The 13,475-nt window shown below is 34.1% G+C and overlaps 1 protein-coding gene across 1 annotated transcript; it reads left to right on the top strand.

The window, feature by feature from the left end:
* LOC110778915 (CBL-interacting serine/threonine-protein kinase 6-like) lies at nt 1–2,189 on the top strand. Its single transcript, XM_056837124.1, has one exon. It carries the CDS (start codon nt 413–415, stop codon nt 1,874–1,876), a length of 1,464 nt encoding a protein of 487 aa, XP_056693102.1. The 5' UTR covers nt 1–412; the 3' UTR covers nt 1,877–2,189.
* Nucleotides 2,190–13,475: the final 11,286 nt, after the last annotated feature.

The following is a 13,475-nucleotide window of genomic DNA, read 5'->3' as shown; positions in this document are numbered from 1 at the left end:
TTATACCTTATTATTCAAACCTAATTAAAGCAATCTTTTCTTCTCGTATCTTTCTAAGCTCTCTCCGCCTCCTCCTAACTTCCTAAACCCACCCTCCAAACACTAAACAAACCACCGTATCTCCGCCGTGAGATAGGAAACAAGGCTTTTGCCGGCGAATTAATGCGGAAATATGAGTTGTCTATCGCTTTTTAACCCGTATGTGCGCGGTGGTTTTGCTCAGAAGAATCATCATGTCCTCGGGGGCCGGAATTGGCACCGTAAACACGTCGAAGACGGGTAGCTTTTTCTTTCTCTGATCCAAAAAAAAATCTGTGAATTCTCAACCCTCGATCTTTAATTCTTAGGTATAAGAGTACATAAAACAGGTTAAATCAGGTAGATTTGGTTTTCAATTTTCTCCAAAATCAAGATGATGGGGGAATTGATGTTAGCTGTAAAGGATAAGAACAACGGAGGGCGCGACGGTGTGGAGCCCCGGAAGAATTACTGTAAGTTAGTGATGCAAGGGAAGTACGAGCTCGGAAGGGTGCTGGGTCAAGGGACTTTTGCGCGGGTGTACTATGCGCGTAATCTGGAGTCCGGGAAGAGCGTGGCGATGAAGGTGGTAGGGAAAGAGAAGGTGGTAAGAGCGAAGATGATGGATCAGATGAAGCGAGAGATTAGCGTGATGAAGAGGCTGAAACACCCTAATATTGTCGAGCTCTTTGAGGTCATGGCTACCAAATCGAAGATCTTCTTAGCGTTGGAGCTCGTCCGAGGGGGCGAGCTCCACGCTAAAGTTTCAAAAGAGGGTAAATTAGAAGAGCAAACTGCTAGATCGTATTTCCGGCAGTTGATCTCAGCTGTTGATTATTGTCACAGCCGAGGGGTTTTCCACCGGGATCTCAAACTGGAAAATCTCCTGCTCGATCAAGATGATAATCTCAAGATAACAGATTTTGGTCTGAGTGCTTTCTTCGAGGAAGAGGAGAACAATCAAGTGTTGTTGCGCACTACTTGTGGGACTCCCCATTATGTTGCGCCGGAGGTGGTTAGCAAGAGGGGTCAAGGGTATGATGGCTCGAAGGCTGATATCTGGTCTTGTGGTGTTATCCTCTTTGTTCTGCTTGCTGGGTACCTTCCTTTCCATGATGAGAATGTTATGCAGATGTATCGTAAGGTGAACAAGGGTGATTTTACTCTCCCGTCTTGGTTATCAGCCGAGGCGTGTGATTTGATCACTCAAATGCTCGATCCTAACCCTTCCACACGCATCACCTTGGCCGAGATTATGGAATCAAAGTGGTTTAAATCCGACAGTGTCGACTGCGAAGACGATGATGAAAGCAACAACACCACCAACAGCAAATTCAAGGAAGTTGAGGCATTGAATGCATTCCACATAATCTCGATGTCAGAGGGGCTTGACCTGTCTGCGTTGTTCTCAGAAGAGAAGAAGAAGAGAGAGGAGAGGGAAGAAATCGGATTCACAACAACAATGTCAGAAACTGAGGTGATATCAAGGCTGGAGGAATTGGCAGCCTTGAGTGGTAAGTTCAAGGTTAGCAAGGTAGGGGACTCAGTGGTAAGGCTCCAAGGGCAAGAGAAGGGAAGGAAAGGCAAGCTGGTAATCGTCGTCGAGCTGTTCACGGTGTCATCGTCCTTCTTAATGGTGGAGGTGAAGAAGGATAGCGGGGACACGCTCGAGTTCAATCGGTTTTGCCAGAACCACCTCCGCCCTACTCTTATGGAGATCGTTTGGACCAGCACCGCCTCTGATATTAAATACACCACACCCCCTCCTGCTGCTGCTGCTGCGGCGGTGGCCTCTGATAATTACACATCACCCCCAGCTGCTGCTGCCGCATACCCTTATGTTGCAGCAGTGTGCTAAAATTTTTGTCAGAAGGCTAAACCCCTTTAGGATTTTCGGAGTTTGACTTTATGTTCTATATCGTTTGTGGTGGGTTTTTTTTGTTTTTTTTGTGTTGTGTTATTGATAACTTATTCTTTTTTTATGTTTCATGTCCATGAGTTTAATCTTTAGTAGAATTTTGTTTCATGTTTCACTGATGTGTATTGATCTTGGATGTCAATACAAGATTATCAGAACTAGCTTTCTGAGTCTAAAATGCTTAGCAATTAGCAAAGTTTTCCCATGATTTGGATGTTAGCTGGTATATTAATCAAAGTTCGAGTTCCATCTACACCATTGTTCAATTCATCTATTTCACCACAATTTTGACTTGTTTCTTTACTAGAACAGGGTTTTAAGGTTCACTCTCACTACAACCACACTCATAAATCAGCAGCATATCCTCTATTTATCACTTGCTTTTGTTGGGGGGGGGGGGGTGTGGTGTGGTGGTGATAATTTCTGGAAAAAGGTTTCAAATTTTTCTGAAATTTGGTTTTCAAGCAGAAAGATGTTTTATCTGGCTTCGTTTCCATCTCTTCCCTATCGAATTTCTGTTCTGCACATTGATAAATTTAGTTACAAGACTGATTACTTCTGAATTTGAGTATAACAAACAAGGAAACATTTGATCCCCTTCTTTCTTTCCTTGGGGGGGGGGGGGGGGGTGGTGGGGTGGTAATTTCTGGATAACAGGTTTCAAAAATTTCTGAAATTTGGTTTTCAAGCAGAAAGATGTTTTTATCTGGCTTCATTTTCCATCTTCCCCCTACCGAATTTCTGTTATGAGTTGCACAATGAAAAATTTAGTTACAAAACTGATTTCTGAATTTGAGTATAACAAACAAGGGACATTTGATCCACTTTCTCTTCTTCCTCTCTCTCTCTTTCCAAATCTCCTCACCTCAGTAAGTCGCCGTAGTAAATCATTGCTCCGGTTTCAGAAATTTGAAATGCTATGTATTGATGATGATGAACACGAAGAACATCAACTTTTTACTCTACACAAAGTTTTGAAAACAGTTCACACATTTCTTAGATTATATGTTGCACATATTGTTTGATCACTCTAGTCTTACACATATCTGCTTGTTTAGTCTTAATGAAGAGAGGTTGGAAGCCTCTTGGTATGAGCAAGACGGGGAAGATCCATTATGAAGTGAATCGTCTAGTAAGTGTTAAATGCTCAGCAATTATTTGATTACTGAATTTCAAAGAAGAAGGGGGAAACACGTCTGTTTTTCGTTTACTCAGTGGGATGATTCATAATTTTTGCATCATGTTCTACCGTTTGGTTAATAATACCTATATTGTGTTATATGTACTCTTTTTCCCTAATCAGTTGATAGTATAACATCTGAATACATGCTTCATGTTCTTTTTTGGTATTGCTGATTACATAACATCTAACATGTCTTGCATGTTCTTGCTCCATGTGGTTGACGAGATGCCTCTGAAGTTTGTTCCATGTTCATGAACTACTAATATGTGTAACATGTTTTCACACATGTGTTTCGTGCTAATTTTTGTCAAATGTGTTGCTTACTTTAGCCTTTCTTTGTTCTTGTTCAAGTCTTGTTTGTTTCAGGCTTGGTTTTGTTGGCCCTATAATGGTAAGTTTGTACTGGATTTTGATTTGTATCTTGCAATTCATTCTTTCTGTTTTACCTGGCTGTGAACTATTGTTCTACTCGTACAGGTTGTTGGTTCGCGTAAAGGTTCACAGCTGACTTATACTGTGATTGTAGTCAAGTATCTCTGATTGAAATAATCTGACTACAAGGAATACAATTTGCTTCATTGGCAGGTACAATTTCTGCTTGTCAAGACCATAAACACCTTGCTTTCCATTGATTTATATCATTAATGTTAATTACATCTCAACAGTCATAAAACTAAAATTTCGAACAAAGTTTCACGTTTTGGAAGTAAATATCAAGTACAAATTTACTTGCTATCATAAATCACAATTTTGGTGGAGTGATCTTGATGTAAGTCCCTTTGTATTGATTTTCTGTTTGGACAAATGCATTAGCCTGCTGTTATATCTTCTAGCTAGTTTAGTTGGGTTCTATGATTTTTGTTCTGCACCTGATATATAGTATGGAGTACTTGGTTTTCTCTGGCGCTGTTTCCTTTTTCTTTTGTAAAAACATGCCCTTTGTAGACGGTGTGTTAGCTCACCGCATCACCCTACCACAGCGGTTAGGTGGTAATGAATAGCGAAAATAGTGTATTTCTTTCTCATAGCCTCTTGCTTTTGTTTCAATTGGAAACAACCTCTCTGTAATTGCAGGGGTAAGGTTGTGTACACCTGACCCCCTTTTACCCCGCTTCTTGCGGGAGCCTCCTTGAGGCAATGGGGTAATGATAATGATGATTTCTCCTAGCCTCCCTACGCAGTAGAATACACTTGCTAAAGTAAATCATTTGTGACATTGATAGATATCCGCATTGAAGGCCAACTTGGTTGTAGCCGTATAAAACTCATTGTTTACAAAAGCAATTATCTATCAAGAAAACGATCCCTTTATTTTTATTTTTATATCACTTTTTTGACACTTTTTGGGTTAAAAACAATTATGTAATAAGAGAACGACCCCTTAATTTATTCACCCTTTATCATATTTTGACTAAATGTAGGGAACAAAGCTTTTCATATTAATTGCAGACAACAACTTGATGTATAATAATTTACTAGGTCAATTATTCTTGATATGGATTATCTCTTTGTTTCAAGTTGGAACTATTTTTTGAATTTATTTATCCTTACCTTTTTAGACTGACGTGGAAACCAACTACTTGATAAAATAGTTGGTATAGTCTAGCCGGTTGTACTGTTTTCAATTGAACCGCGTTCACATCACTAGTTCACTACCCTTTGGGGTTCATGCTGTGGGTACCAACTACCAAGAACAAATTCACAAACTTTTTGAAATAATCTTGAAGAATTCACTCTGTATTAATTTTCTGCTTAGGTGAAGCATGGAGCATTAACCTAATGTAATGTGATTTAGCTAGATTCTATGGTATTTGTTTGTTCTGCTCATGTTCTGTACCTGGAGATTAGTATAGTAGTTGGTTTTTTCTAGTGCTGTCTAGGTAGTTTTCTTTTGTGAAACCATGCCCTTGTACGTAGTCTGTTGGTTCAGCGCCCACCACAGCGGTTAGGTGGTAATGAATGGAGATAATAGTGTAGTATTTCATGCTCCTAGCCTCCCAGGCAGAGGAATAGTCGTTCTAAAGTGAACAATTTTAACACCTTTATTTATTCAACCTTTAACACCTTTTCCTTTTTGGCTAAACGTAGTTTTCATATAACATTGCGGGCTGCAACTTGATGCATAATAATTTAGTAGATTTATCTGTAGATATGGATAATCTCTTTGTTTCAAGTTGAACAATTTTTGAGTTTGTTTATCCGAACAACTACTTGATAGTTGATACTATAATGAAGTAGTTGTTAAAGTCTGTGGGATGACGATTTCTATTGTATTGCTTGTTGTACAGTTTGCATGGTACGAAGTATTAAGGCCGAGGGGACTCCAAATAACACAATGAGCAAGAAAAGACAGTGTGAGGTTGTACCATGTTTGATTGTACTTTTTGTTGTATAATAGACATCATGATTTGGGACTGAATCACGTTCACGGTTCACGTCACTAGTTCAATAAGCTTCATGATTTTGTTATGTTTGCTAATTATGTGATTAAATTAATCTATTTTGCTTATAGGTGTAGATGTTTACGGCGGGCTAGCTTAAAATATGGAGCTCTTTTTGGTGATAGGGTGTATGTTGGCCGCGGCTAGCTTAAAATATGGAGCACAAGACGGTTCTCATTTTGACAATATTTATTTTATTTTTTAAGAGAGATATCGTGTTTTACGTATTGTGGTGGAAATTTCAGCATTCTACATTTCTACCCATACACGGACAGACGGTAATGAGATGTGAATGTCGTCCTTTGATTATTGTGGAACATTGAAGAAGAAGAAGAAGATTATGTCAATATCCTTTTAAAGATTTTCAAATGTGTTCTAAAATCAATCATAGACACAATATTCAACGAAATTGATACAAGGCTCTCTCGTCTTACCAAAAGCTCTTGCCTCTTTTCATCTTTATTCCTTTCTTCTGAAAATAATTTCGTAGATAAAACTTGATAGTATTAGTAAGTGCGGCAATTGTATCTCTGTACTGTGGCCTGTGGGAGTAATTAAATGATATTGACATTTCATACAATATTGTCGTTCAAGTTTTGGTTTTGTGAATTGTGAACTGTGAATTGTGAATTGTGAATTGTGAATTGTGAATTGTGAATTGTGGCGTTCAAATTCCCCCTTTCCATTTACGGAATAATTTTGTGGCCTTCGTTCATACGGACAAAAGATTAAAAATAAACCAACAAATCAAACCATATTCAAAGGAAAGGTTATAGAAGTCTATAATGAAAATCAACTATACACAACTATTTAGAGGAATGGTTGGAAGGCTGTTGGCTTACCAAACAAATCTTAGCCTTCTTTACTCCTTTATCTCTACCTTCTTTTTTTAATAAGGAAATAAAAATTAAGTTATTCTCTAACATAGGAACCAACCTGATAGAATCAATATAACTCATCTATTCAGATAATACAGGAGAATAATCGTTACAAGAAAAAAAATCAATAAACCATAAAAGATTGAATAATTCGTCGTCTATTTTGCCTCCTAAAAATAAAGGTGAATTTTCTACAAAAGGTCTTGCGCGCACAAGGTGTACAATAAATTTATTGTACACCAAGATAACTTTTACTCAATTTTCTGTAACTTTAACCTAGTTTTGATTAACTTTTATATTAGTAAAAAGAAAGTTGATAAGATAAACATTTTAAAGGGTTAAATGATTAATTTTATACATTATTAGTGATTTTGAAAAAATAAGTTTTATTAAAATTAAAAAAAATTCACTAAAAATTAGATAACTTTTACATAGATAAGCTTAACTTTTAAGCATTTTAAGTTAACTTTTACTCCGGTGTACAATATTTATTGTACAACCCTTGTAAATAAGAGTTTGTGAATTTTCTATCGTCCTTTTATTTGTTGTCTCTCAAAAGTAAGGGTCAAAAGAGATAAGCTCGACATTTAAACCACCGTTGCAAAATATCTCGGCTTACCAAGAAGCTAGTTTTAATAATTTTGTTGATAGTTTCCCATTTGACTTTCTTACCAAAAGAAGAATAAGGCTTACTCATCTTTTGAATTTGGGTTCTCGTGATTAACACAAGCTTTTTGCTGAAAAGAAAAAGATGTAATGAATAGATATTTGCTAAATTTATTTAAATGCGTCACGGTTTTGAAAAGACGTGAAATCCCTAAATTTTAGATATAATTTAATTAATTCTCAAAATATAAACAAACAAAAAACTAGACTAGTGGTTAATGATAGACACCGTATATTTATGTTTTATATTTTGTAACAATATCCTGTAATTATGGAAAGCCTCCACAAACCCTAACCCTACTGTACTATGTATATAAGTATTGCTTTGTATTTTAATAAAACTCACGAACTACAATTCTTTCAGTTAAGGGGTTGTCATGTAACTTAAAACTTAAAAAGTCAAAAATACTAGCTTAGATGTTTTTCACTTTCGGCTCGCTACTCTTGATTTGAATTAGAATCAAGTCTTGAGCTTTTTATAGCTGAAAATTTCAAGTTTATCTTACCTTAGTTTTTTTTTCTGAACTTGTCAGTAAATTTGTACAAATTGTTACAAATTAATTGCAAAATAGATGTTATATATAATACGTAAATAAAATATGTAGTAATCCCTCCGTTTCTTTTTGTTTGTTACGTATTTCTTTTGGGGTGTTTCACAATGTTTGTTACGTGGGAGAATCTTTCCTTTTATAAATTTATTATACAATAATTTTTTGTGCCAACTTTTAATTTTAATTGGTCCAATTTTTTCAACTCATTAAATTTCTTTACAATTTCCCAAGTATGTTAACTTAGCAATCTTTGTGCTTTTTCATTATTGGTTCATTTTAATAAATAAAACAATCTTATTGGTTGTTGTAATGATTAGTGGATTGAGGTTTTACTTGGTTTTATTTTTTAAATGAAAAAGAAAAGTAATATTTATTATACGTTAATAAACGTGCAAAAATCAAAACGTAACAAATAAAAGAAACGGAGGGAGTACTTAAAAAGTACTCCGTAATATTTTGAGCCTTATTCTTCAAGTCATAGCTCATAAAAATTGGAGTAGCTCTCGAATAATTCACGAGTCAATCAAGCGCTCATTAACAGCAATTCAAAAAATAAAGTACAACTGCAAACGACATTTCGTAATTATAATTTATGAGTTTGTATTAGGTGTGATTGTTTATAGCCGGCCAACTTAAAATATAAGGTGATTACATGATTCTCGTGGGTTTGACCATTTATTAGGAGTATTTAGAGATCTCGTGTTGATGTGTTGATGTTCTTAAACACAAGGAAGATACTCCGTATGTCAAAATATCTGTCATTCATTATTGCTTAACGTTGATATTGTTGATACACCAAAGTTCATCAAATGTTATACCTAACTCTAATCATATACAAACAATTACGGATTGACAAGTGTACGAGGAAATTATATATATATATATATATATATATTAGGAGTATTTAATCATAGGGTTACAACTTCGTATTATTGTTCTTCGTATGATGGCTAAACTATTTTAAAACGGAAAGGGGTATGTCGGGTATGTTCTTAATCGTTTTTTGTTTTAAATTTCTGTATTTTAGGAAACTAAAAACAAAAACATGGGAACTATATAAAGTACTATTCAGTTTTTGTTGTTGTTAGTTAAATTAACATTATTATTACGTAATATATGCATGACTAATCTTAAGTTCATGAATAACCTAATTTAAAATCATTAAAACCAAAAATCATTAAAACCAAAAATCGAAGGCAGTAATATCAAATGAGCCATGTATAAGTTACTCTGTATCCTAAAGAGATAGTCAGTAGCATATTATCATTTTAGTCATTCTTTTTGTCTTGGAAAAGATAAGGTATAGGTCCAGTGAATTCAAATAAGTTTCAATAAAATTTTCAACTACGACAAATAAGTCTAATAAGTTTTAATTTAGTCCAATAAATTTATCACCTCAAATTTACATGGTTGCAAACAGGTCTATTCAGACCCTTAAATATCACTTGTTAGAAGTAAAGCTTGAAAAATAGCTTCAACCGCTAGGTCGCTAGGACCAGGCAAAGTGTCCCAACCAGTGAACCAGACGCGAATATAAAGCAAATAGGAAAGGTTACAAGTATATGGAAAAAATATTAAGACTCAACAATATAAATACTTCCCTTTTGTTTATTAGTTAAATTCTACATATATGATAACTCACATTTTGAACAGCAATCAGTTAAACCATGTTTAATTAATTTTAACAAGTTCACATATATTCAAGTCAATTACGAGAGGAATAAATTTAAGAGGCGTTTGATTCGCACACTGGTATGGGGTTGGAATAAAAAATAATACTCCGTATTTAGGTTAATTTTAACAAGTTCACATATATTCAAGTCAATTATAAGAGGAATAAATTTAAGAGGCGTTTGGTTCGCACACTGGTACGGGGTTGGAATCAAAAATAATATTTAGGTGGTATGAGTTTGCAACTTGATTCTTAATTCCACGTGTTTGGTTCAGTTAAGAGATGAGTTTTTTTTTTCTTTTATTTGATACCTGAAGTAAAGCTATGAGTCATACCCACCTCCTCCTAGGTTTCTAAACCCCATACCAAAATTTTCAAACAAACACATCTATTACACACACATTATACTAAAACAGACACCAGGAGTGACACATGTCACTTCCCAGTGCGAAATTTTCCCGCCGAAATTTTCTATTCTTTTTTATTTACGGTTAATGTAAAAAAATATGTTTGTTTATGGATTATGGAAATAATATATATAACATAATAATAGTTTTCTAAAAGTAACTTTTGGTAATATTTTAGTCAAATTGTTATATTGATAATGGAAATGATATTTACTCAATATTTCGGTCAAATCTTCATTATTTTGGCCAAATTAGCATGTGAAGCATATACATTATGTAATTCGTAGTAGGACGGAAATTGCATACTCCGTATTAGATGATCAAATTAGTACGTTCAAGATTTTATTAATTATGCAACAACTTTAGGAAGAGAAATATTTCAGTCAAATATATTTTAAAAATTAATCACATATTTTAGAATATCCGTGCAGTACACGAGATCTAATCTAGCTATATCTAAAATTCACGAACCAAACACCATGTCTGTAATTGATTCTTCAAAACCAAAAAAGAAAGAAAGAAATAACTCTCTAATTGAAAAACGTGAACAACCGGGTTTTTATTTTAGGCATCCAAACCAGTAGGAATCCAAACATAAGGTCCAGAATCTAAGAATGTGGGCCTCAGCTTAGGTGTGATTGTCAATGGATAAACTTGAATTTTCCAAAAGCAAAGAAAACTCGAACCTTATCTACCACATTTGTAGATTCTGGACAAGTAAATAAGTGGGCAGTGCCCAAATCAAACAAAATATAAGTATGGTCTACATGGCCCACATGAGATAACACAAAATTATCAACCCACCTCAAGTTGTAAAGATTAAAAAAGGATTAGAAGGCTAACCTTATCTAATTTTTAGAAAATTGTTCCGTTTCTGATTGAATGTATTACTTTGAGCTATATATTTGTTAGCGCATAAATTTAACTATTAATATTTCTTAATATCTAAGTTATACAAATATTCATATTATAAAAATATACCTTGTGACTAATCCAACAAAGTAAAAGTACAATTAATAATTAATGCATTAGTAAAATCAAGTGAAAAACAATGTAAAAGTACAATTAATGCATTTATTCAGAAACGAAATGACTAAAGAATACTCATTCTGCCCTAAAAGATTGCCCTATTTTAATATTTTGAGTCAAACTTTAAAACTTTGACCATGAAATTTCCTTAACCTATGAGAAATATTATAGTCATCTACTCATGTGTGTCTTATTAAGTTCGTTTCAATACATATATTTTAGGAATATCAACGTTTATATTTTTTACGCGTGTATAATTAGAGATACTTACGGTTTAACTCGTGTCTTAGAGATCGTAAAAAATCAAATAAGACAATCTTTTAGGGACGGAGGGAGTACTTAACTACTTCATCCGTTTAAATTTTTTAATTTCCTTTACGTTTCCGTTTCTAAATATTGTGTTGTCTTTTCTCTGTTCCAAAAGGCAAAATATATTATGTTTATCTTATCCATTTGTATCCCCTTGGTTTCTAAATAATATTGCTATTTCTTACTCCGTATTTATTATATTTTGTAATTCAGGGATGATATTAGTGATTAACCCTTCTATACATTGTATTTAAAAACTTAAACTGTGGGTGAAATGTGTCCTCACCCGAGTGCCGAGTCACCTCATTCATCTTTCTTTTTTTGATTTTTTTTTCATAACTAAAAACAGAGTAACTCAAAAAATATAAATATTTATATTTACATGTATAAAAAAAAAAAACTCAAAAGACGCTCATTTATACATAAAAAGAACACAATCCAAAAGATCACATTAAAACATTCAAATAAATAATCATAAATCAACAGCTAACAAAAAATGTGATTAATCCATTAATATTTTATAACAGTAACAATAAACATGCATTAGTACTCATAAATAAATTTATTTGAAATTCTTAACTAAAAAACATAAGTGTACACGAAAAACTTAACATCTCCTTACAGTCGACCATCAACCTCCATCTTTCATGCAATTCTTGAAGTAATAAAGTTGACTACCCACCAATTTCATTATATCTTGGACACAATCAACTCCATATTATCTTACATTTTCAACGGGTAATGTTTGAATTTTTTGAGAGGATCAAGTGTTCAACTTCTTAGACCATCTCCAATGGTTTTAGCTAGCGACTAACTTGAAATTTATAAAAGTTTCCAGCTAATAGCTAAACCATTGGAGTGAAAATAAGAAATTAGTTTGGCCAAGCAAATTAGCTTAAACAAACTAATTAGCTAGATAACTAGGTCCCAAAAGTTGCAAAATAATTAATTGACAAGTGAGACCAATTTAAATAACAAGCTAGTTGCTAGCCATAGAAACATAAATTAATTAGCTAGAAAATGAAATACTCCGTAGTTTGAAATCTTATGTGACATAAGAGCATCTCCAACGGTAAGCTAATTTCTAAATTAGCTTGTCATGCTACATAATATTTCAAGCTACTTCTCTTCATAGCTAGTTAGTACCCTAGTGGTTAGCTACTAGATTGATATTTAATGTAGTCATATTTGTCTATCGATATTTAAATTAAATTAAATTTAATATTATTTTATTGGCCAAGTTTTTCAAGCAAATTTATCATTTCAATTCCAATGGTCAAACTAGTAGCTTGAAATTTCTAAAAATTACAAATAAAAGTCTCTAGCTATAACTATCGGAGATGCTCTAAAAAAATACGGATTTTTCATGAAATACCCCTGAATTTTGGCGAAATTCACCAAATGCCCCTCGACTTTCAGAAATTCATAAAATACCCCTGTTCCAAAACATAATACACCAAGTACCCTTATGACGTCATCAATCCTAATTAACCCATTTAACTCACCCATTAACCCATTTTTTCCCAATTAATCAACTAAACTCCTAATTAAACCCATATTTTTCTTTTCTCTCTCCCCCACCTTTTCTTCCTGTTTCTTCCATGGATCTCCCACCTCTACCAGGATGGTCGACTTTCCAGCCGCCACCATCGCCGCCAAGCAACAATAACAACATCAGTAGCGACGGTGGAAGCAGGCCGGCGACTGATTTTCTTTGGTATTCGGCTGCATCAACCAACTCATTTTCTCTCCTTCTGTTGCGACAAGTCCAACTCCATCAACCCCATGGTGAAATCTCGTTACAGAGAATGATGGAGTTGCCGAAGAAGATTGAAGGCGGCCATTGTTGACTACTTGCCGCACAAGCCACGATATTGTAAGTGGTTCAAATTCTACAACAAACACCAAAACAAAGTTCGTTTGATCGGGAAAACAACAAACACCAAAACACCAAAACACAGTTAGGGAAATCAAAGCAAAATTTTGTAAATCTGGAAAAAAATCGATCAAACAACCTTGTTCGTTTGATGTTCTTTGTTCTTCAATTTTCCTGTCAATTTTCTTGTCAATTTTCGTTCTTCAATACAAGAGAGGCTCAATTTGGGGGAGAATTTCAAGGGAGAAATAACCTTGTTCTGTTTGATATTCTTCGTTCTTCAATTTTCTCTGAATCTCTTCGAATTTCTCTTCAAATTTCTGTTTCAATTCTTCGAATTTTCTTCAAAATTCTTCAAATTTATCTTCGAATTTATCTTCGAATCTCTGGGCTTTGTTAAATTGATGAAATTTGTTAAATTCATTCAATTGATTTGACTTTTTTGTGTGATTAAATATGATGGAATTTGGTTTGGTTGTTAAATCCAGCTTGTATAAACCACATTTCTAACTTTTAAGTGTATTCAA

The sequence above is a fragment of the Spinacia oleracea genome, chromosome 1, assembly GCF_020520425.1.
Source record: "Spinacia oleracea cultivar Varoflay chromosome 1, BTI_SOV_V1, whole genome shotgun sequence".
Taxonomy (NCBI): domain Eukaryota; kingdom Viridiplantae; phylum Streptophyta; class Magnoliopsida; order Caryophyllales; family Amaranthaceae; genus Spinacia; species Spinacia oleracea.
This window is presented reverse-complemented; position numbering and strand designations above follow the sequence as displayed.

What these genes read in the sequence shown, in the direction of transcription:
- LOC110778915 (XM_056837124.1), top strand. Translation starts at nt 413, where the DNA reads ATGATGGGGGAATTGATGTTAGCTGTAAAGGATAAGAACAACGGAGGG.